The sequence below is a fragment of the Phycodurus eques genome, chromosome 12 (assembly GCF_024500275.1).
Source record: "Phycodurus eques isolate BA_2022a chromosome 12, UOR_Pequ_1.1, whole genome shotgun sequence".
NCBI lineage: Eukaryota > Metazoa > Chordata > Actinopteri > Syngnathiformes > Syngnathidae > Phycodurus > Phycodurus eques.
The window spans coordinates 5,976,642-5,999,955 of record NC_084536.1 but is presented as its reverse complement, the minus strand read 5'-3'; the positions used below and the strand labels follow the sequence as shown (position 1 = coordinate 5,999,955).

General features: G+C 41.5%; 2 protein-coding genes across 7 annotated transcripts in view; one reads left to right on the top strand and one right to left on the bottom strand.

Annotated features, from left to right (window-relative positions):
* Window positions 1-2,748, bottom strand: part of pikfyve (phosphoinositide kinase, FYVE finger containing) — a 49,547-nt gene extending 46,799 nt beyond the window's left edge. For 3 of the 5 annotated variants that reach the window (XM_061691187.1, XM_061691190.1, XM_061691191.1), the window contains exon 1: window positions 2,479-2,747. The gene's annotated coding sequence lies outside the window, so the exon portion shown is untranslated. The other 2 variants (XM_061691192.1, XM_061691188.1) reach the window with 2 other exon arrangements.
* A 1,727-nt stretch (window positions 2,749-4,475) lies between these two features.
* sgo2 (shugoshin 2) lies at window positions 4,476-23,008 on the top strand. 2 transcript variants are annotated; one of them, XM_061691131.1, is made up of 9 exons: window positions 4,476-4,944; window positions 7,380-7,511; window positions 7,605-7,780; window positions 11,488-11,562; window positions 13,045-13,112; window positions 15,189-15,337; window positions 17,047-18,858; window positions 19,805-19,916; window positions 21,228-23,008. In XM_061691131.1, the coding sequence occupies exons 2-9, from the start codon at window positions 7,427-7,429 to the stop codon at window positions 21,337-21,339; spliced, it is 2,589 nt and encodes an 862-aa protein (XP_061547115.1). In that variant the 5' UTR covers window positions 4,476-4,944; window positions 7,380-7,426; the 3' UTR covers window positions 21,340-23,008. The 2 variants fall into 2 exon arrangements, with proteins under 2 accessions (XP_061547115.1, XP_061547114.1); XM_061691130.1 differs by having other exon boundaries at window positions 19,802-19,916.
* Window positions 23,009-23,314: the final 306 nt, after the last annotated feature.

Below are 23,314 nucleotides of genomic sequence, written 5' to 3'. Positions count from 1 at the left end.
CACCAACACAAATTTTTTCCCCATTTTGTCCTTATCATACAAAATCGACGCGCTCCACTCTTGTCGTCGTCGCCACCACGGTAACGAGTGTATCCGGTCGCATTTGAGTTGACAAGATAAAGCCCAATGATCGTAAAAACAGGATGGGTTGGTATCGGAATACAAGATTTTATTGCAGTAGTCTGACAGTGCAATCCTGAAAGTGCAAATTTGTCTTGTCGTCTGATCCGGGCATTACGTGTTGCCTGTCTTCGTCGTGTTGTCTGTCCCACATCGCAGACATGTTTGTTTTTTTAAATAACTTCATTGGCCGTCAGATATTTACAGTACTTCGGCAAAAAGACACGCGACAAGGCAAAAAATAAACTAGCTTTTGGATTCAAATATACTGTGCACGCGGCGACACGGAGTAAATGTCTTTTGCGGACCCGATCAATGACGGTACTGATTGGATCGGCGAATGACAAAGCCGATCAACATAAAATACTAAATATCGGCCTATACCAATCAGCCGGATAAAATTGGTGTAAAGTCTAGTCGATATGTACCCCGCGATTTACCGGCAACTAGCCCAGGGTGTACCTTGCATCTCACCCTAAATCAGCTAGAATAGTCCCCAGCATAACCGTCTTAAAAACCGTCAAAATAACCGCCTTAATCCGGTTATTTTGCATTGATTTCATACGATAAACTACGATTGGCTGGCGACCGGTTCAGGGTGTACCCCGCCTCCCGCCCGAAGATAGCCGGGATAGGCTCCAGCAGCCCGCGTGAGGAATAAGCGGTAAAGGAAATGGATGGATGGAAACTACTGTTGGTTGACATATAGTTATATAAGCATTATTATGCAGCGAGGTGGCACGGTGGACGACTGGTTAGAGCGTCAGCCTCACAGTTCTGAGGACCCTGGTTCAATCCCCGGCCCCGCCTGTGTGGAGTTTGCATGTTCTCCCCGTGCCTGCGTGGGTTTTCTCCGGGCACTCTGGTTTCCTTCCACATCCCAAAAACATGCATTAATTGGAGACTTTAAATTGCCCGTAGGCATGACTGTGACTGCGAATGGTTGTTTGTTTGTATGTGCCCTGCGATTGGCTGGCAACCAGTTCAGGGTTTACCCCGCCTCCTGCCCGTTGACATCTGGTATAGGCTCCAGCACGCCCGCGACCCTAGTGAAGAGAAGCGGCTCCGAAAATGGATGGGCGGATATTATGCAGCGAATTAACTCACTAATTATGTGTGTCTGCTATGAATCTTACGCCACAACTACTGCCAGAGAGCGGTTGAGCGGTCTACAAAATGGATGAATAGATGAAATAATAATTCATATATTGCAATACAATTAGTTAATGAAATGCAAATAATTTGGAAAATAACAAAAATTTGTATTCAATCATTGTTTTATTTTCCAAGAGGGAAATTCAATTGTCTATTTGAGTAAATCATTCAACTGTTTAACAGTTAGAATAGCTTCAACCACAGCAAACATGAAATTAGATATGTACAAACATTTTCTACATACTCAAGTATTGAGATAAATATTATGTAGAATACATCTTACATAGTGTACATAAAACACAGAGTGACATCATAGCCGGCTGTTATATAGCAAATGTTGTCGTTTTTTGGCAAATGCTAGTCCGTTACGTTTACCATAACGCCCTGAAAATTAAGTCACTAATTGTCGCCGAACTAAAAGTGTTTATTAACCACCCCCCAAAAAATATACAATTAGGCGAAAATGTAGATGAATTTAAAATAATCCTCACGTAGATGCTACAAATTCTGCGGGACGATCGATTAGTTAGCCTAATAAAAACAGTTAAACTCCGAACCAACTTCCTTCCCTATACATGCAACAGGTGTGTCATGAATAACAAAACAAATGATTATTTGACTTACTCTTTGAAGAACTGTCTGAGAATTGGACGTCATGCCATTTGCGATCACCAAATGTCGAGAAAATTGCAGAAGTGCTGGACATCACGTTACCCGCCTTGTCATGTGACCATAACAGGCCGGAGCGTGACTAATGTTCCGGAGTACCGCTTGCGTGCGACACCTCAACTCGATATGAACATAATTAACATAGAGCACAAATAATCCCTTTCGTCTTGTCAGCGACCTGACGCTCACAGTCAACGCCCTCCGTTCGCATAATGGCTAATAAACTTCCTTCCGTGTCAGCGCAGTTGGCAGTCCACAGAAACGCTCGTATTTGTAATAATTTAAACAGCATCTTCAGCTTCCCCGTGAGCGCAAATGCCACGTTAGCCAGCTAGTCACTTGTACAATACATGCTAGCTAGTGTTAGCCTCCTGACCTGTCACTTGAACAATACATGCTAGCTAGTGTTAGCCTCCTGACCTGACCTGTCACTTGAACAATACATGCAAGCTAGTGTTAGCCTCCTATGCTAACTCAAAGGTTGCTCGCAACAAAATTATTTGTTGCCCTATTCTGAGCCTACCTTTCACTTACCCATTTACTTAAGGATTAAACATCGTTGGACGAAGACTTCAAATCAGCCTGGAATCATCGAACTTCATTTCATTGCGCCTTTTCCCCGACGCTCACACACTTTCAAACACACGATACAGTACGCCCCACTTAACTACAACGAGCTAAGTTAATGATCAGACATTATAAGCTGAGCCAGCACAGTCGATTGGTCGATGAGATCCCGGTTATTTTGCATTGATTTCATACGATAAACTACGATTGGCTGGCGACCGGTTCAGGGTGTACCCCGCCTCCCGCCCGAAGATAGCCGGGATAGGCTCCAGCAGCCCGCGACCCTAGTGAGGAATAAGCGGTAAAGGAAATGGATGGATGGAAACTACTGTTGGTTGACATATAGTTATATAAGCATTATTATGCAGCGAATTAACTCACTAATTATGTGTGTCTGCTATGAATTTTACGCCACAACTACTGTGTACTGTACTGTAGTTATTTTCTACAGCCATGGAGTGACCGTGAGGGTTTGTGGCACAAGGCGAACAATGGCCAAGAGATAAATTCGTGGGGGAATCCTAGAGTGCCTACATGACAGCCATGTTTGCGGGGGCAATTTTCCCATGAAAGGCAAATGCATGTACGTTGCAAATGTCGTAAATTGCAAATTTCTCCATCGATTTTCCCGACGTTTACTTTTTTTGTGAACGCCAAAGCGTCTGTTATCAATACAGATATATATATATTTTTAAAGCCCAAATACGGTTTTACCTCTGAAAGTACGGATGACTGGTTAGCACATCTGTCTCACAGTTCTGAGGACAAGGGTTCAAATCCCGGCCCCGCGTGTGTGGAGTTTGCATGTTCTCCCCGTGCCTGCGTGGGTTTTCTCTGGGCACTCCGGTTTCCCATATCCCAAAGACATGTGTGGTAGGTTGATTGAATACTTTAAATTGCCCGTAGGTGTGAATGTGAGTGTGAATGGTTGTTCATTTATATGTGCCCTGCGATTGGCTGGCGACCAGTTCAGGGTGGACCCTGCCTCTGCTGGGATAGGCTCCAGCACACCCGCGACCCTAGTGAGGATAAGCGGTACAGAAAATGGATGGACGGATGAATTAGAAGAGAGGACTTTGTCTCCGGGTTGGTCATATGGGTTTGAATGATATCATGAAAGAAATGGGTAAAAAGATAATGAAGTACTGACAAGTACAGAGCATGAATTACAAAAAAAGTACAGAGCAGTGCAGAGATTTTGGAATTGGAGTAATATGTTCTGACCTCGTCACTGGTGGTGTAGTGGTACACTCGCCTGACTTTGGTGCAGGCAACGTGGGTTCACGTCCCACTCAAGTGACGGTGTGAATGTGAGTGTGAATGGCTGTCCGTGTCGATATGTGCCCTGCGTCTGGCTGGTGACCAGTTCAGGGTGTAGTCCGCCTTTCGCCCGAAGTCAGCTGGGATAGGCTCCAACGCCCCATGACCCTAATTAGGATAAGCTGTGTTGAAAATAGATGGATGTTCTGACCTCGTTGTTCTGGTCACAACCCAAACTGCAGCATTCTGAAAGAGCTGCAGCTGTTTAATGCTGTTTTGGGGGGAGTCCAGTCAGAAGATCATTACAATAGTCAAGTCCAGTAGAGATAAAAGCATGAGTGCGCTTCTCCTGGGTACTTGGCACATGCAAGTCTTCACTCTGGATATGTTCTTCAGCTGATACAAGGTAGTTTTGGGAATTGATTTGATATGACTGTTGAAAGTCAGGTTGGACTCTATCATTACACCAAGGTTTTGGATTAGGTCTTTAAAGAGAGTGACTCCAGGTATTTACGAACACCAATCCTCTTTTCTTTACTGCCAAAAGCAATTATCTCAGTTTCGTTGCTGTTTAATTGAAGAAAGTTTTGGCTCTTGCAGTTATTTAGATTTTTAGGGAAACTAAGTTCATCCCTAGGTTGTTAATGTAAAGTTGGTAACATGATTGTTAGACATTCTTGTGTGTTAGGTGGCGTTATGTACCTTAACGTTGTTTCCAATGCGCCTGTAAAAGAAAGAAGAAAATCCTCGTTTCAACGGAAGTGTGAAATAATTGTGCATGTGTTGAGAAGTCTGGTTGGATGTAAATGGGGGTCAGATAGGAAGACCATGTGCTTGATATACAGTATAAGGCTATGATTAGGTCAACAATCGATTATGGCAGTTTTGTGTAAGAGTCCCCCACGCCCCCATCTTTCTTCAAAATTGTAGTTGAAGCATTGTATCTGAGGAGGGCAGTCATACGTCTTGTGGCGTTTTACACTGCCGGAAACCCAAACGAAGAAGAAAGAACAAATCCGCGTTCGGATTGGCTCCTCGCGGACTCGAGCCGGAAGCGCGGGGATGTTTGTTAGTGTTCAAAAATGGAGGCTGCAGCGTCTGGCTGTGTTCGATTCTTGCTTAGCATTTAAGAGAGTCGATCTGATAAAGACGCCTGCCCTGCAACTGATTTGCGTAAGTCAAACACTGTTAGCATTGCTTATAAACAAACAATTTTTGTTTGTTTATAAGAATTATAAGAACTGTTTGTCGTATTGATCTGATCTTATACACTTGAAAGCAAGTTAAAAAAAAAAATCTGGAATATTTTACAGTCGTAGTATTCAACAGTATTCAGATGACGCATGGTGTGCTGTTTATAACAGAGTACTTTGGGTAAAAGTTAGCAAGGACATTTGCTTTGAAACCACTTAAATGTTTTTATAGTTGCAAAAAGTAACGTCTGTTGTTTTTCCGGTCAAAAGTGACCATGACTATTTTAATTGTGGTAAAAGGAAATTATTTCAAAACAGCACTTGACATTTTCACTATACATCTATACAGGAAGTCCTCGATTTATGAACGAGGTCCGTTCCTACGCTGGCGACGTAACCCGAATTTCCGCGTAAATCGGATTTCACTGTTAAAGTCGAAATTTACGTCGAAATACTTTGTATAAAGAAAATAAATACATTCAAATAAAATCGCTAGAAGACCAAGCTTTCTTCTTTGGGCCATAATGCGAAAAAGGCAAAGACACAGACAAGCACTACGCACTAGCTAAGCAGAAACACTATGGTGCTGGGGACAAAATGGCGGACGAGGCACGGGCGTCGTAAAGTCGAAAGGTCGTAGGTCGCGTACGTCGTAACTCGGGGACTTCCTGTGTGTGTGTGTGTGTGTATATATATACATACATATACACATACACATATATATATATATATATATATATATACATGTGTATATATATATACAAGTTATGTGTACAAATTAAGTTATGTGTAATAATGTGAAACTACATAGGGGCCATGTGTGTGTGCGTGTTTTTACACATGCCATATGTAGATGACTTGCTTGGCATATACTGCACTGTTGCTTGAAAGGGCAGTGTTACCCTAAAAAAATGTTCAGCCACTGTGATATTGGGTTAGAGATGCGTGACAGACTCTCCAAACACTCATCCCAAACTTCTCTGGTTGCTGCCAGTGTGTCTTGTTGATGATGGCCTGGTGTTGTATCAGGTTGTCAAAGTGAGCACCCTGTGACAGCAGGTGGAATTTTGCGAGCGACATGGTGACCTGAAAAGTTGACCAACCAGACTGTGCGTCCCATAAACTGCTTGTAGATTTGTTTATGGGTGTGTATACACCAGCCAAAATCAAGACCCATGTACTGTATGTGTTGGTATCTCTTTGGGTAAGCAAGTTCCAGTTGTCTTTGTTTCCCACCTAAGTTTGTTATGTTTACCACAGTGGTTAAAATACAAAGCGGGATTTGACGTCATCAGGCTGTGATACAGCATATTTTGTAGGTCGTGGGGTCAACCTGATAGAAGACCAGGATATGTTCTCAGTCTTTGACTTGAATGTGACAGCAACCTCAGCATTGTTGTCCTCTTCATCACAGGATTCCTCCTCATCAGTTATTTCTTGGTATGGATTATATTCCATGTCATTATAAATTTCTTGACATGCCCTTCTCAAATCCATCCTCACCGTCATTTTCCTGGCCTCTCCAATCCTCATCAATGTTGTGACCATCAAATATGTAATCAAGATCCTAATTTACTGAATATCAACCTGCCATGGTGCTGCCACACAATGAACTGCCTAGAAAAAAAATATTAGATACCCCAAATATGGGAAAAGTTCAATATTATTGAAACAATCTTCCATCCTTCTATGAGAACTCTCATCACGGGTGTTGTTCCTGAAGCATCGAGAATTTCCTGGGCAAAGTTTCCTGCAGTGTTTGCCAGGGGACCCATATGAAGATGTGCCTTAGCTCAGTTTTTACACTAATTGTTGTCTCCTCCATTTATATCTAATGTAATGACTGGTCTTTTTTTTTTTTTTTTACCGTGAACATGAAGAATATACAAAAGTTGAATAAAAAAAAAAATGCATATTAATAAAATTTATTTTGAGCATTGAAATCCTCTTTGTGGTGAAGTCATGAAATCTTCGGTCAATCTGAACAAAATAACTACAATTGTCAAGAAAAGAAAAAAAAACGGTCAAATTTGACCGGAACACAACACGAGGGTCTTAAATATACACAGGTAAGTAAGTGTACGAACTGTTTGATGGAAACGATGTACGAACACCCATGTACGAACACTCCACCCTTATTAGCTATCAAGCTACCCTGGTGCGCAAATTATGAACAGACAAATATCTTTTTGTTCATGTGACTATCCATTGTTCAATGAGTTTTAAGATTCACACCAGTTTACCAGACAGATGAACAATCACCTTCAGACTATCCAGCCATCCATTTTCTACACCGCTTATCCTCACTCGGGTTGCAGGTACCTTTAGACTAATAGCAGCTAATTTGCCTTGCATGCTGCATGGGTGACCCATTGAGTGTAAAAATGTTTTTTTTTTTTTTTTTCTTTCTTTCAGGTGACTTTTTTTGTCAGTGTAAAGCAAGTTGACTTGTGTCTCCAGTTATGATGCACTTAAAGACAATGATGCCTGCCAAGACTTCAAAGCAGGCTCTGGCTGCGGCATCCAAAATTAGAAATAAACTGCACAGTGAGTCTTTCTTGAATATCATAACATTTACAAGTATATAACTGATTAATTTTGATATTTTTTTGCATCGCTCTTCTTTCTTTGCCATGCCAGACACCTCCTCTTTCTTCAAGATCTCATTGAAGACCAACAACAAGGCCCTGGCTCTTGCCCTACAGGCTGAGAAGCATAGGTGCATGCTGCTACAGATGGAGAATATCCACCTGAGAAAGTCAGAGGAGTCCCTGTGCTTTGATTTGGCCACCAAGAAGTATAAGTACAGGAAACTGGTGAGATTACTGTATTTACTTTAACCCATGGATTTCTGGATTCAGAATCATTCTCAAAATAAAAGTGGAAAAATCAGATCGCAGGCTGATCAAACCTTTGTGGAAATTCCTCAAGGGTATTAAGGGTGTATTCACACCTGTCACATTTGGTCCTCTTTAAAAAAATCAAGAGTTTGTTTCCACCTTAGTCCAGACCTTTAGTGGAAGTGTGAATACACACAAGTGAATCCTGGTGCACAACAAACAGCCGCTGCGAGACTTACTTTTTGAGGTGGTCTCGTCCGCTTCTAAACGGACTCTGGTTCGTTTGTGGTGTGACTATGAACCGGCCTTGATCCGACACAGCATGTCAATACCCCATAGCTTATAACGACAGTGAAAGTTGTACGTCATACCTGGTCCGCCATCTTCCGCTTAGAAACACTATCCTTGCTGTGGCTCAGGGCAATATATGCTGCTTCGGTTTGCAGCACGCCTTTGCAGACAGCGTTCCAAAATTAGAAATGGAACGTCGCAAAGCTTTCGTTGAATGAACTGGGGGGGTATTCCAGCAAGCAGGTTCAAAATGTTCTTAATCTAAACCAGAATTCTGACTTGACTTCCCCTGAATGCAAAAACTGGGATCATTCAGGTCCAGAATCGCTGATCTGAATTAGTTAATTCAAGTCTAAGCCCATTCACTTTTGAGTTTAGCTTGTGCACGGCCACGACCAAAAGACATCAATGGAAACCCCGATATGTCGATTGCCCATGGAAAACAATAGAAACATGTCAAGTTACTTACTTCCCCCTTGGAATTTGAGAGGCTTATGCGGGCGTTTAGTGATACGAACAGATATTCATGTCAAAGATCTACAATATGACTAGATCCAATTCCAAAGGACGTGTCTCCCGTGCCCACATGGTGGTCATGTTGAATGTGGGGCATTGACGTGGTGGGCATGTGATGATGATTCTATCTATTGTCTATTACACATAGAGCGCTGGCAGAGAGAAAGCGTCAAGTCTGCGGTGTTAACTCTGAGGAATACAAAACACAAGTCTTTGGAGTCTGGAACATGCTATTTTTGGTACAGTAAAGGCTTCTTTATACTCGCGCGGATGGCGACCGCGCTGACATCACTGCGGCTGTCCCACGCGTAGTTTGCCTTTATACTCGAGCACAACCCACGCGCGCAGTTTTGAAAATGTACTGCAGTTCACCTCCAAGTCGGGGGTGTCGCTACGGCTGGTATTGGCGAGGACACCACAGGGTGGAGTTTCCGCTGCATTTTTTTTTTTGGCCATTTCCGGTAGCCGTTTTTACTTTCTTTTCAGTAACAAGGAACAAAGCAACAACGTTTATTTATTTATTTATTTATTTTTGGTCAAGCCGGAAGGCTTGACTCGCGGCTCATGAAAGGAACTCACCTATGATGAGTATTCTACGTCAACAACATCACCATGACCTTGGATAAAATGTGAAACTTTCAAACATTTTCAAGCTTTTTTTTTTACTATTTATTTTAGTGATGCACCGAAAATAACTCCAGAATCATTACGTCACATGCATATTTTATCACGTTAAACACTGACGGCTAGCGAACATGAGTGTGTACGCCTCACAGTAAAGAATAATTTACTTGTACCATGCAATGATTCATAAAGCATTGCTGAATTTCAAGTTGAATTGACTGGAAGGTCACTTTATTATTACTTTATCACACTTTATTACTTTATTACTACTTTATTACTTTATCACACTTTATTATTACTTTATCACACTCTACACTCAAGGTTTAATGTTTACATTGTGCCATAAATCAACCCATAATGAGTTAAATAATTGCAACATTCAACAAGCTACTGGTAGCATAAACGCACATTAATAACAAAGATTGTCTTTATTCCTGTAATGATTCAGATTTGCATGTCGCAGTGAATTATGGGACAAGAATGGCTGTACCGTCATCATGGTAACGGGTAGCCCAAACTGGAGCCCCCCCACCTTTCGCAGAGGACCACGTAGCGATTTTGGTTCATACTAATAATATAAAAATATATTCCATATGTTTAAAATTATGTCAACATTACAGCGGGACAGTTAATGCAATATATTATGGAATAGGTTGAACTAATTCTGCATAATGTTCAATTGCACAACATAATCATTAATCTATAGTCATAATTGTAAAGAATATTCTCAATACTATCTAAAAAGACATACATGCAAATTGGTTGCCCATCGGTGAAATTTGGCGTTTTGAACTCCAAATAGGTCATTTACGTGAATCGTATAGATCTGATAAGTTTTTCCCGGGGGGAGGAGTGGGGGTCGTTTGCCATGTCTGTCGTCATAGGCTGTTTTGTACTCCTTGAACGCTGGCAGCTCGATCCATTCCACACATCCACCATCCACTCACAGATGTAATTTCTGAATATGACTCCACGGCGGACTAATATGCGAGCGCATCGGCCTGAGTTTCCCCCTGTGCGCTCTGGACCTGCTTTGGTTAAGTCGCAGGAGTTGACGAGACCAGAAAAAAAACACTTCCGGCGGTTCTGCTGTTAAGAAGTAACGGTACTTTTACTCCGTTACAATGATATAAATGTCGCCCGCTACTTTTATTGATCAATTATTGCTTATCAACTATTTCGTGCGTGAGACTACGGCTTCTGCATAGGGAGCTGTTTGCTCCAGTCCAATTGAAGCACTAGTGACGTTTAAGTCTAGTTCATCAATCAAACGACACAAGAAAGTCACATGACCTCATACGTCTTCTATTGGGCTTCCCTGGCATGGGTATTAACACTAGGTAAGCCAGCCCGGCTGATCGTCATGCCTACGTGGTGGCTGTGTTGGGAAGGTTGTTGTTACCGTGAAGGCAACGGCCCGCTGCTCTTTACATTTAGACGAACAAAAACAACCATTTTCATGAATTGTAGTATTGCTCTGGCACTGTCTGCCCAAACGTGGATGTTTCAGCTCACTTATAACTTCAGAAAACACCGTACAGTAAATAGCAAGTGGTGTTGTAGTACACACACACACACAGCAACATCAGAATTTGCGCGTTACTCGTGTTTACATTTAGACAAACAAAAACAACAGCTTTCATTTATTGTAGTATGTCGGGCACTGTCTGCCCAAACGTGGATATTTCAGCCCACTTGTAACTTGAAAAAAAACACCTTGCATTAAATTGCCGATATTGTGGTTTTGGCTGTGCATATACACGCACACACAAACAGACACACACAGCAATACCAGAATTTGCACGATAAAGTTTTATTTTGTCATTTTTTATTTTATTGATCATGACTCTGCTTTTCTAAACTAATACTTCTCTGTTCCTAGTCATGTTCTAGTAAGCAGTGCATGTTATTGAAGACGCACACTGAATTCAAGCCGCACAAAAAAATTATTTTAAAAAATATATAATAAAATCACCCTGACAAATAAACTAAAATGTATCAATTCAATCGATTAATCGCTTGACTCTACAGCTGACCGGGACAGAGAGTTCCATTTTTGGTTTTATAGTTTATCATTGCACTTATCTCTCTGTCATCACTGGTACTCCTCTTTGGTGGCTTCACAAAAGACAAACTGAGCTTGAAGTCTTGAATGTCATCATGTAAAATGACGGAGCAGCCACCTTTTCATTCAATTTGAGAGGTGCAGACTGGCCAACAAGCTCACAATCTAACTTGTTTTTCTCTCACAGCTCCTCATATTGAAAAGCTTTCACAGCAGCACTCTCCAGCACTTGAACATGGTGGCTGAATTATTCCCTGACAGTGTAAGTATGAATCTCATAATGATTTATGTTCATGTTTTGTCAGAAAAACAGAAAAAACCTACTTTAAGAGGGAATAAGAATAAAGAGGGTATTGATTAATGCTTATTTTCACAGTGACCCTCAGGATAACTAAAAATAATTTCTACTGTGAGGAGAAAAAAAAAACAAAAAAAAAAAACATCTGAATGTTTAAATATAAGGGCTTAAAGTCATCTGGAGTGGCGAGACAGTCAGGTTTTGCAAATCGTCGTCTAATATTTGTACATTCGGTAGCGTGCCCCTCGGGAGCTTAAAGAGGAGGTGTAATATTTGCGATATTTAGGAGTCAAGGTTTTAAACAAATATGAAGGGGCCTTTTTGTGAGTAGTAGTCAGGTCATTTTTGTTCAGAAAGAAATTGCTCAATACAAGTAACTTACAAAACTTAAAGGAGACATTATCAATTTTTTTCACAATTTTAAATAGTTCCTCGGTGTCTTATTAACATGTCTGTGTTATGGTTTTGTCACACTTTAAACATCCTATTATTTTGCTGGTGTTGACCGGCTGGCCCTGTCTCATGGAAGTGATCCAGCCCTCATCCTGCCACATACGGATTTCATTATCATGACAACCAGGGGGTGGAGCTAGGGGTTTGAGTAGGCAAGCAAGCTGCCTCTCCATGAACAGTGGTATCTTGACTGTAAAGTGTGTCAACTTCTGTGTTTCAAATTTTGAGCAGTTCCTCGGTCTATTTTACATTTTTAAATTGTTTTGTTCTTTTTACTTTGTGTGTGCGTGCGTGCTTCCGATATGCCACCGTTCAAGTGAAGTGAAAAATAGAGCAATTAAGGTACTGTAATGCTCTCGCATGTGGGCAAGGAGAGCCACAGTCACTGATGCACTCGCAGCCATTATGGGAGTGGAATCGTAAATATGCTCGAAGAAGGGCCCCTATACTTGAGCTTGATGATAGAAACAGGAGGTGGAATGTGGTGGTCTATTTCATGGCTGGTTGTTTTGTCAAAGAAACTCAAAGATTTTCTCCAAACATATGTATTGCAGATGCATTTCAAATCCACTAACACCCTCAGACAATTGCTGGCTCACCCCAAGGACAAAATCCCAAGGAGGAAACTGCAATGTTTTTTTTTTTGCAGTGTAGTGAGGAGTGCAATGACATATGCATGGCACAAACGCGCAACATAGGAGAGCAGTTTCTTCGGGTCCAGAGCTAGCAGTTTATTTGCATGTCAAGGGACATTCCATTGAGGACAACAATGTCCAAATTCTGTGTAGTGTGGACCACTGGTTTGAAAGACGTGTGAAAGAAGCCATCTGTGTCAAACTACAAAAGGCCCTCTCTCAACAGAGAGGGCACCCAAAATGTTGAGGTGAAAACAAGTTTGACACCCCTCAACTAATGGGCCCTAATACAGGAAACTAGGTATGTAACTAATGTAAAAGTTCTGCCATTTTTAACTAGTGACTCTAACCCCCACAGGATCTCTTTGAACCATCCGAGGAACACAACATCCTCCCTGCTGACCCTGTCAACCTTCCAGTTAATAAGTGAAGTTTATTTTACATTACAATCTTTCATTATGTCTGGTAATAGCACCCTGGCAGGTGGCCGCCATCTTTATGGATTTTTCTTAAAAAAAAACCTCTATAATCCTCCGCAAGTCAATTCCAGAAAGAGTTGATTGCTGAAGTGCATAACCGATTCTACTGCCAACATGCATACATAATGTGCACCAAGATTTTCTATCCGATCATATGTTCATATGCTTATCAATTAGTGTTTATCCTCTTGCTGTAGATAATCTAATGAAAATGTGAATATACATTCAGCTGTAATAAATAGTAATAACGGTATGATTCATTTACATCTAAATAATGTGTTCAGTATTGAGGCAGTGGTGTACTCTAATTTTAACACTGTAGCTCACAGGTGTCAAACACATGGCCCGGGGGCCAGATCCAAAAAAAATAATAATGTACCAGCATTACCAGATAACGAGCAACGCTTTATTGCTCAGTGACTGTTTTTTGTCAATGTCTTTATGTCTCAAAAGTATTCTCTGTCAATTGACTGTCTGTTGTCGTACAAGAGCAGCTCCAATTACAGGCGACAAATTCCTTGTGTTTTTTGGACATACTTGGCAAATAAAGATGATTCTGATCTGGCCCGCCACATCATTTTATGTGGCCTGCGAAAGCAAATCATGTGCGTTGACTTTATGTCTGTTGCTAAAATACCAAAATAGCAGATTATCTTCACTTTTAATATTGTTAAGGTATTGCCAGCATTTCCTTCTTAGGAAGCCCCCATTTAAAATAAATCGAATAATGAACAAAACATGTTTACTGGCTTCTCATTTCAAAACTAGTTTTTCATCAATTTGTTTTGTATATATGATGATATTACCCGAGCGTACATTTATACGGGTACACCGTAGGGATGTTTGATAACACTTTTTTTGACCAATACCAGTACGAGTATTCACCCTTAAGTACTCACCGATACCGAGTACTTGGTATCGATACCACTAGTATTTTTGATTCATCAAATTTCAATCAATACCAGATAATTTTGAATAAAGACCTAGCTTTCTTACTGACACACATGATGCTTCGCCAATGTGTCAAACAGCTGTGTAACTGCAACTATTGGCAAGGTGGATTTAATCAATGTAAATTTTTATTTTTTTTCCCGTTAGGTATCGGTGGCTGGTATCTGCAGCCGTGTACCCGATACCTTGAAATAAGGCTGATATCAGCTTTAACGATACCTACTATCTGTACTCACCCATCCCTAGTTCAGTCATAACGGCCCTCTGAGGTAAACCATAACTACGATGTGGCCCCTGACAAAAATAAGTTTGACACCACTGCAGTGTAGCTTAAAGGAATAATTTCTCCTTCCAGCATATCATTGATATGAGCCACAAAACCTGAAGTTGTCTTTATCGAGGTAAACATCACATAATTAGTCAAGATGGAGGTCAGTCGTGTATTTAGCATAATGGTTGTGATTGTTTTGATACTTTTATTAAAGCAACAACTTGATAAAAACAAGTTAAAAGTAGTTAAAAACGTCGCCGCCGCAGGCCAGTTTTGTATGCAAGGTGACATGTTTTGATAACGATGTCACCGCGCAGAGTCGGAGAACGTCCCAGCCTTCAATGCATCGTTTTAATAGTTGTTAAAAATGCTGTGTTGTGCCAGTTAGTGTTACTAATTATCCCCTAAATAGGCAATAATGTTAGGAGACCTTATGTGTGTTTATTTATTGTTGTGTGTAAACATTTCTCTTTTGTCATTTTGCACCATGAGTCAAAGTAGTATCGCGAGTGATGACTTGCCAAGTTGTCACTGCGCAGTGCAAGTTCTGGCTCTTATCAATGAGATGCTGGAAGGCGAACTTCTCTAAAGCCACAGTGTGAAACCCATAACATTAGGGTCCACCACTCCCTCAAAAACTCATTTTCTCCGGAACCCATCATCTGATTTTCCAAATTCTTGCGGAGTTGTACTAAGGTTGACAGGGCCGTTCCAACCAGACTCAGCATTTTGACAGACTGTCACGTTTGGCAAATGTTGTCCCATTGCTGCTGCTATTTAATCTCACTCTTCTCGAAAAAGTCCTGACAGATTTCCAGGTATGGTACCAGATCCTCCGGAAGTTTCAAAAGATTCAGCGGAACTCCATCCAGAAATGCGAGCAGACAGTCTTGAAAACGACATGCCTGCAGTATTGCGTGTCCTCAGCAGGCAGTCGACTATTTGCAAAGGTTGGGCCGTGACTATGCTATATGGGTGAAAGTGTTGGGACACGGTTCTCAACCAATCAATTAATTAAACGATCAGAGATTGGGGTACACCCCTTTGTTCTGTCCTTAAACATAATTCTTCATCTTATCAAGACATATTGCACAACGGTATACTTGTGTTGTAGGGAATGCACGTTTCTGTTCTAGAAAAGTACATATGGTTTAATTCAATTATTGATCGTTACTGACTCTAGTTATTGTGTGGAGTTAAGTGTTGATTAATGGTACCTTGAATTTTGCAATTGAAGCTATTTTGAGTGCACTACTTGGCCTGAACCAGTTGGTGTGCGGAGTCACTCAACATGTTTCTGGTCTAAAGAATACTCCTCCCGGTGGGACGTGCCCAGAACACCTCACCAGGGAGGCGTCCGGGAGGCATCCGAATCAGATGCCCCAGCCACCTCATCTGGCTCCTCTCAATGCGGAGGAGCAGCGGCTCTACTCTGAGATCCTCCCAGATGACCGAGCTTCTCACCCTATCTCTAAGGGAGCGATAGGGAGAGCCCGGACACCCTGCGGAGGAAACTCATTTCGGCCGCTTGTATTCGCTTGTATGTATTAACTATAAAATTAATTTGTAGTTAATTAATTTCAATTAATGTATTAAAGTCCAACTCCTACTTTTAACCTATCCTTTGCTATTTGCTGAAATACTCGCCGATTTGCTTACACTAACCCTAAGATGCCACACGATGGTGCCAAAACCCTTGGCTAAGAGAGAAGTAGTAGTATGTAACTATTTTTTTTGTTTATCCACCCATCCATTTTCTACCGCTTATCCGAGGTCGGGTCGCGGGGACAGTAGCTTTAGCAGGGACGCCCAGACTTCCCTCTCCCCAGACACTTTATCCAGCTCTTCCAGGGGAATCCCTAGGCGTTCCGTTCCCAGGCCAGCCGAGAGACATAGTCTCTCCAGCGTGTCCTGGATCGTCCCCAGGGTCTCCTCCCGGTGGGATGTGCCCGGAACACCTCACCAGGGAGGCGTCCGAGATGCATCGGCACACGCTTTCAAAAGATGCTCCCTTCAGATCGTATGGTTCTCCAAATCCTCCAATAGTGCAAGATAAACCATGGCATTTTCATTTTAAATTTTCTTTTCAGATTATCCTGTCACAGCTGCCTTTTTATAGCCTGCTGCACCAATCACTCAAATTGTCTACTAAATGAGGCATTTTATCAATTAGAGGACACAGGGAACGTGTGTTTTGAGATTGTTTAACTCTGTAACCCTCTTAGTGCGTTCTATTTGTAGTTTCACTGTTCTAACACAAAGTTTTGTGGGTACGCATGGTAAAAAAAAAAAAAAAAAAACAACAACAACTGTGCACTTCCCTATGCATAAGTCCAAATTGATAAATCTCATACTTTGCATGGGAATGTTCGTACCCCCGTCTTACGGACACTTCTGTGTGTACGCATGTTTGATAAATGAGGTCCCAGGTGCCTTTGAAGCGGGGTCTGCAGCACTGAGCACATCTGATTAGAACTTTCTGGTTCCAGGAGTACAAGTACCACAAACTAAAAGTTCCTGGAAAGAGCATACATTTAAATTTTCTTTACCTGTAGGTAGAATGTCCCACCACTTTTGTCTATATATAAAGCATCTGCTTGTAGCTACTTTGCGATGTCACTAAAAATATTGATTTTTGTTACATTTCACAACTCCACAGCAATGACAGAGAATGAGAAAAGGCATTCAAACCAGCAGGCACTTGAGATGGAGTCGGCCCTACAGTCCAGTAGCTTAAGGGAAGAAGTGTCAGCCAGGTTCCCTCAGTCCAGCTACGACATCAGCTCAACGTGTCAATGGAGCAGCCAAACATCTTCAGCTCGCAGTACTGCTGAAACACCAGCTCCCTCTGCTGAAGTCAATGCTCCTTGTGATGTTGTAGTAGTTGTGCCAGAGAACACAGTCGTCCTCAACACAACCATGGAGATTACTCAATGTAATGCTGCTGAAATTGTTAGTCATCATTCCACAGAGGAAAAAGCGGTACAGAAAGCGAAACGCAAGAAGAAAAATGAACTTAATTTTAGGTCAGGTCTTGCAGACAGTTCACAAGTTATTGACAAGGCAGACTCTGGTGTTCGCAAGACAGACCCAAAACCTGGTAACGTCATGTCCGATACAGAAGACCAGACACCAGCAGGTTTTAACAATCCCAAAGCAGAGTGTCGAAGTAATATCACATCACATATACCCAAAATAACTAAACCCAGAGTGAGCAGCCATCAAAAGGTAAAAAGCACCAAGTCAAAGGGGGATTCTGGTGATACTGTCAGTCCTCCCTTGAATGATTATCTCATGAGTCATGACACCTTTTCCTTCAAACCCAATGAGAGGGAGAAGTTACCCGCAGTGAATGATTCCTCAGAAAAAAAAATGTCAAACATCACGTGCAGGAAGAAAAGTCGCAAGTGGCCTTTAGGGACCAGTATGATGTCAATGTTGCCACATCATGCCCAAGAGAATGGAGGACGCACAATGGACCACAATGAGGGAACAGCCAATTTTGCAGAGTCAGAGGAACCAAACCATCCTGTTACACGTGGTAATGAAGCGCAGATAAACAATGAGACATCTGTGGAGTCTGGAAGATGTCCCAAATCAAGGCGCAGAGGTACATTTGTTATATCTGTGGCTCACACGACAGACATTAGAGAAGAACTAGAACTGTTGTCGATAGATAAGGACTCCATCCGGGAAGTAGAAGAATCATCCCAACGTTGGGTGACCAGAGATGGCGGTTCTGTCGTGGCAACGCCAAGTTCCTGCAAGCGTCCTTGGGTGGCCACTCAGGATCCAGGCAGCCTTCCAGTAAACCATAATAACCAAGATGATATACCGCAGCTGAAGGAATTCTCGGTTGAAGGGTATCAGTTTCAGAAACCTAAAAAAGCGAGACAAGAGGTCTCAAGCAGATCCAACAGGAAGAAAGTGCAAAGCAGTAATGAATCTGGTGATCACGCGACAGATAAGAAGAACAAACGATCCCATGGCAAAGGCTTTTGTCCTGTTGATGAAGTGACTTATCTTCCGGATCCCACTGACTCCCCTTTCTGTAATGAGTTTGCATTCTTTGATGATCCTGGTGACATGCACGATGAAGATAATGAAACATTTACGTCAAAATCCAGAGTGAATCGAAATTCTAGATGGTACAGAAAGACGTCCAAACTGCCTTCACCAGACAACAGCTCCAGAAGTCAGAGCAAGATGTTTGTCGTTTCCAGGCCGGAAATACCAGCCAGGACCCATGTAAACATGACTATATCGAACGAGATGGCTGCCAATTCGGGCGAAGGGGAAGCAGCTTGTCAACATTTGTGTGACCTGATCACTGATGAGATACCACCATTGTTGAACGTCTCTATTGCAGACACAGAGCCAGGCTCTTTAAGTTGTAGTCTCAAACAACACACCTTGAGGAGGCAACAAGTGATAGAGGAGATTGTATCGATCACCCCTGAATCTTCTACAGGTGAGTTGATGATCAACTTCAGGTGAGTTGACGATGAGGTTTAGGCTACATAAACAATTTGTAAATTTATTTTATTTATTTATTTATTTTAACAGTTGACCCTCAGAACCGAGACACAATCTGTTCCAGGAGTCTATTCAACCTTTTGTAACTGTTTGTTTGCATAGGTTGGAATTAGTGTTAAGGTTCAAGTCTGTTGAATGAATATTTCTGAATGCAAACGGTTATGCAGCATAAAAATGTCTTCTAGGGGGAAAATGTAACTTTCCATTGGCTCATCACCTGTGTGAGGGGTCGTAGGGGTCGGGTGCAGTGTGAGCTGGACTTCTGTGTTCATCACGGATTGTCCATAACGAACACCATGTTCAAACATAAGGGGGTGCACTAGGCACCAGGACACCCTCTGTCGCAGTTCGACGATCGACTTTGTGGTTGTGTCATCGGACTTGCGACCGCATGTCTTGGACACTCTGGTGAAGAGAGGGGCGCAGCTGTCAACTGATCACCACCTTGTGGTGAGTTGGCTCCGATGGTGGGGGAAGATGCCGGTCCTACCTGCCAGGCCCAAACATATTGTGAGGGTCTGCTGGGAACGTCTGGCGGAATCCCCTGACAGAAGGAGTTTCAACTTCCACCTCCGACAGAACTTTGCCCCGGGGGAGGCGGGGGACATTGAGTCAGAGTAGACCATGTTCCGCGCCTCCATTACTGAGCGGCGACCGGAGCTGTGACTGTAAGATGGTCTGTGCTTGTCGTGGCAGTAATCCCCGAACCTGTTGGTGGACACCAACGGTGAGGGGGATGCCGTCAAGCTGAAGAAGAAGTCCTGTCAGGCCTGTTTTGTGGACTTGGGAAAGGCGTTCGACCAAACATAGTGTAGTTACTTGACATAAAGCAGTCATGTAGTGTCTGTGTGTGAGTGACAAAATTGTGTCTGTTGCAGCAGGAAGAGCCTTGATGTCACTCACCAACAAGATTGCCACCCCAGATAAAGAGAACGAAGGGAGGAGCAGGAGGCACAAGGGCGTGGTCAGTTACAAGGAGCCATCCCTGAATAGGTGAGTGCCCCCTTGTTCTGAAGTCCATTTGTGTATAAAGATTAAACAAATATTGTAATCCCTAGTTTATCGCGAGGGTTTAAACCTGTAGATGGGCGGCATGGCGCAGAGAGGGTAAGGGTAAGAGCCTACAACTGAATGGTCGCGAGTTCATATCCCCGCCCAAGCGCATGTTGTCGTTGTCACTGGGCAAGAAACTTAACCCCCATTGTCCATGAATGAATATTGTTGGATGTTTGGTGGTGGTGGGAGGGGCCGTAGTGCAGAATGGCAGCCACGCTTCTGTCAGACTGCCCCAGGGCAGCTGTGGGTACACAAGTAGTTTACCACCACTAGGTGTGACTGTGGAGTGAATGAATAATTTGTGGAATTGTAAAGCGTCTTTGAGTACCTGGAAAAGCGCCATATAAGTATAATGTATTTTTGTTATTAACCTCCCCAGACTCTTAATATTCCCCACATTCCTATAAACCACTAACCTCTACCATACTCTTATAAGCACTTTCTATACGCTTAACCTTTGGATTAATGAATGACTGGACCCTACACTTATCCATAAGTGGGTCGCAAATGACCCGTATCAGAATCAATACGTTATCTGCCATTTTGACCAAAAAAAATATATATATCATTTGTATTATATTATGTATTACATCTTGTTCCATAAAAGTCTGTTTTCATGTTTGTTTTAATTTTACAATTTTTTTTAACCTTTGTAACAAGGTCTGTAGGATTGTGTTGAATTAGATTTTCAGATGGACGGCCAGCGCCTCCACCTGGACTATAGTTCATCGTTTGATATTTCTGATTCAGAGTCCAATCCCCTCACTGACTCTTTAAATAGTATCTGTAGGACCATTTCTGTTGCATAGCTAGCAGCCAAAACATGCTTGCAATATCCCAATGTTATGTATTACATACTGTATAACTAGTTTTAATTACAGATTTTAGTAAAAGTCATGGAAGCTGATACTCATGATTTGCTTTCGCGGGCTTCATAAAATGATGTGGCCTAATCTGGCTCCCACTTTTGCATCTAAGGTAAAAGATAAAGATACACCTAATGCATGGTAGTACTGTACACTATATAAATTTTATTAATTGTAATGGGTGTTTTAATGACTTTTCATTTAAAAAAATATTTTTTTCCCCCCGGCTAGGAAGTGTTTTCTTTTACCACAAAAAAAATACAGCATACACGCCAAATCTTGTGATATGGCAAATTATGTGCAATATGAATATTAAAAAAAAAATGCAAAAGGTGAATCATATAGGTAGAGAGCACTGCACTCACTCTTTGTTTTTCGGCAGCAAAATGCGGCGTGGTGACAAATTCACAGACTCCATGTTCCTGAACTCTCCAGCCTTTAAAGGCAGCAAGAAAAAGAAGCAGAAGTCACAACCATCCATCTGTAAAGATTGATTTTAACTTTTTTATGTTGTTGGCTTTAATGCACGTTTAATATATACATATATATTTTTTGAAATAAACTGTGATTTACTGGCTGTTTATACTGTTCATGAAGCGTGTGTGTTGGTTTGAGGCTGGCCATAAATGATTCAGTTGTGCTTGTTCAACCGAGACGTCACCTTTTCTCATTTGAAGGTTACTGCATTGAGTTTGGTCTTGCTGGACATAAACTGTAACATATTAACATACTTTTATGTGTACAACTGTTTGGTGAGTACAAAAGCGTGAATGTGTTTTGCACAGGTTACAGTACTGTTTCTCTTTGTATTGATTAACATTGATTGATTAACAAGGTGAACTGATTCTGGTTTTATTTTACTACAGTTTTGTTTCATTTGCTGTTTCAAGGTTCCCTTCCATCAACATCCATTCCCCACCCCCCTACTCTTTTACGCATAACTTGTCAAAAACTGTGACAGTCAACTGGTTTAAGTTTGACATCTATGCGGTTTGTCGACTGAATGCAAAAGCCAATAAACGGTATGAAGCTTACAAAATGACCAGGTCAGATTTACGTGTTTGTGACATAGCAAGTTACTAATTATTCAAGTACCTGCCCACTTCATGGTTGCTACACGCCTCCACATCTCAGGAAAACTGACTGTGTGACAACACGCCTGCGTTGTGCAAAGGTATGAGGGGCCGTTAGGGACATTATTCAGGATTAGCTCTCAAATTTTACTATTCAAATGAATTCACACACTCAAACTACTGAAAAGTTCTCGTAAACACTACCCAAATGCTCTCATAAACACTACTCAAACCCTCTCACCAACACTAGTCAAATCCTCTCATACCTACAAGTGCAAGTCTAGCTCACATAAATACTACTCAAACACTCTCATAAACACAAGTCAAATCCTCTCATACGCACAAGTTTTTCTCCCATAAGCACTACTCAAACACTAATAAACATGACTCAGAATCATCTCATAAACAATAGTCAAAACCTCTCATGTACGAGTGAAAGTCTTGCTCTCATCACAGTACTCAAACGCTCATAAGTGAAATCCTTTCATACACAAGTGAAATACTAAATACCATACTAAATCAATAAGGAAAAGCGTTATTGTAACAATAATCAATGAGGAAAAGCGTTATTGTAACACAATAATCAACAAGTATATGACATATACATTATAAATATATTTGTAAGTACTATACAGTATAATGCTATGTAACGGTACTGCTTAAGTTAGGCTTACGATTGTACTTTATGGCTGTTGGTCAATGCCATATTATTTTTTGAAAACCACTTCCTTTTCAACTCGTAAAGACACGCTCATATAAGCGTCAAATGTCTGCACATATACAGGTCAAATAAGCTCTCATAAACATGTCAAATCTATTCACACACTATCTTCAAATGCATTAATATAATCTACTCGAATCCATTCACACACCATCCTCAAATGTATTGAAAAAAATATACTCAAATCTTTTCAGACTTCCATCTCAAATGCTTGCATACATGCTTGTGAAAACATTTTTTTCCCCCCATTTTTTTGTGGACGTCCTCCGGGCCAAAGAGGAAAAGAACCATTGGGACTGTTATGGACAGCTGAAGGTGTAGATCAAGCAAGAATGGGAAATAATTCCACCTGCAAAGCTTCAGCAATTAGTTTATTGAAATGTTTATTGAATGTTGTTAAAAGAAAAGGTGATGTAACACAGTGGTAAACATGACCCTGTCCCAGCTTTTTTGGAACATGTCACAGCCATAAAATTCTAAGTTCATGATTATTTGCTAAAAACAATAAAGTTGATCAGTTTGAACATTAAATATCTTGTCTTTGTAGTGTATTGAATTAAATATAGGTTGAACATGATTTGCAAATCATTGTATTCTGTTTGTATTTATGTTTCACACAACGTCCCAACTTCATTGGAATTGGGGTTGTACATGATGAAAGTTGAACTTTTTGGA

What these genes read in the sequence shown, in the direction of transcription:
- sgo2 (XM_061691130.1), top strand. Translation starts at nt 7,427, where the DNA reads ATGATGCACTTAAAGACAATGATGCCTGCCAAGACTTCAAAGCAGGCT. An exon ending in GCAGTCGACTATTTGCAAAG is followed by an intron (nt 15,338 to 17,046) that starts GTTGGGCCGTGA and finishes ACAACTCCACAG; the next exon opens with CAATGACAGAGAATGAGAAA. An exon ending in AAGGAGCCATCCCTGAATAG is followed by an intron (nt 19,917 to 21,227) that starts GTGAGTGCCCCC and finishes GTTTTTCGGCAG; the next exon opens with CAAAATGCGGCGTGGTGACA.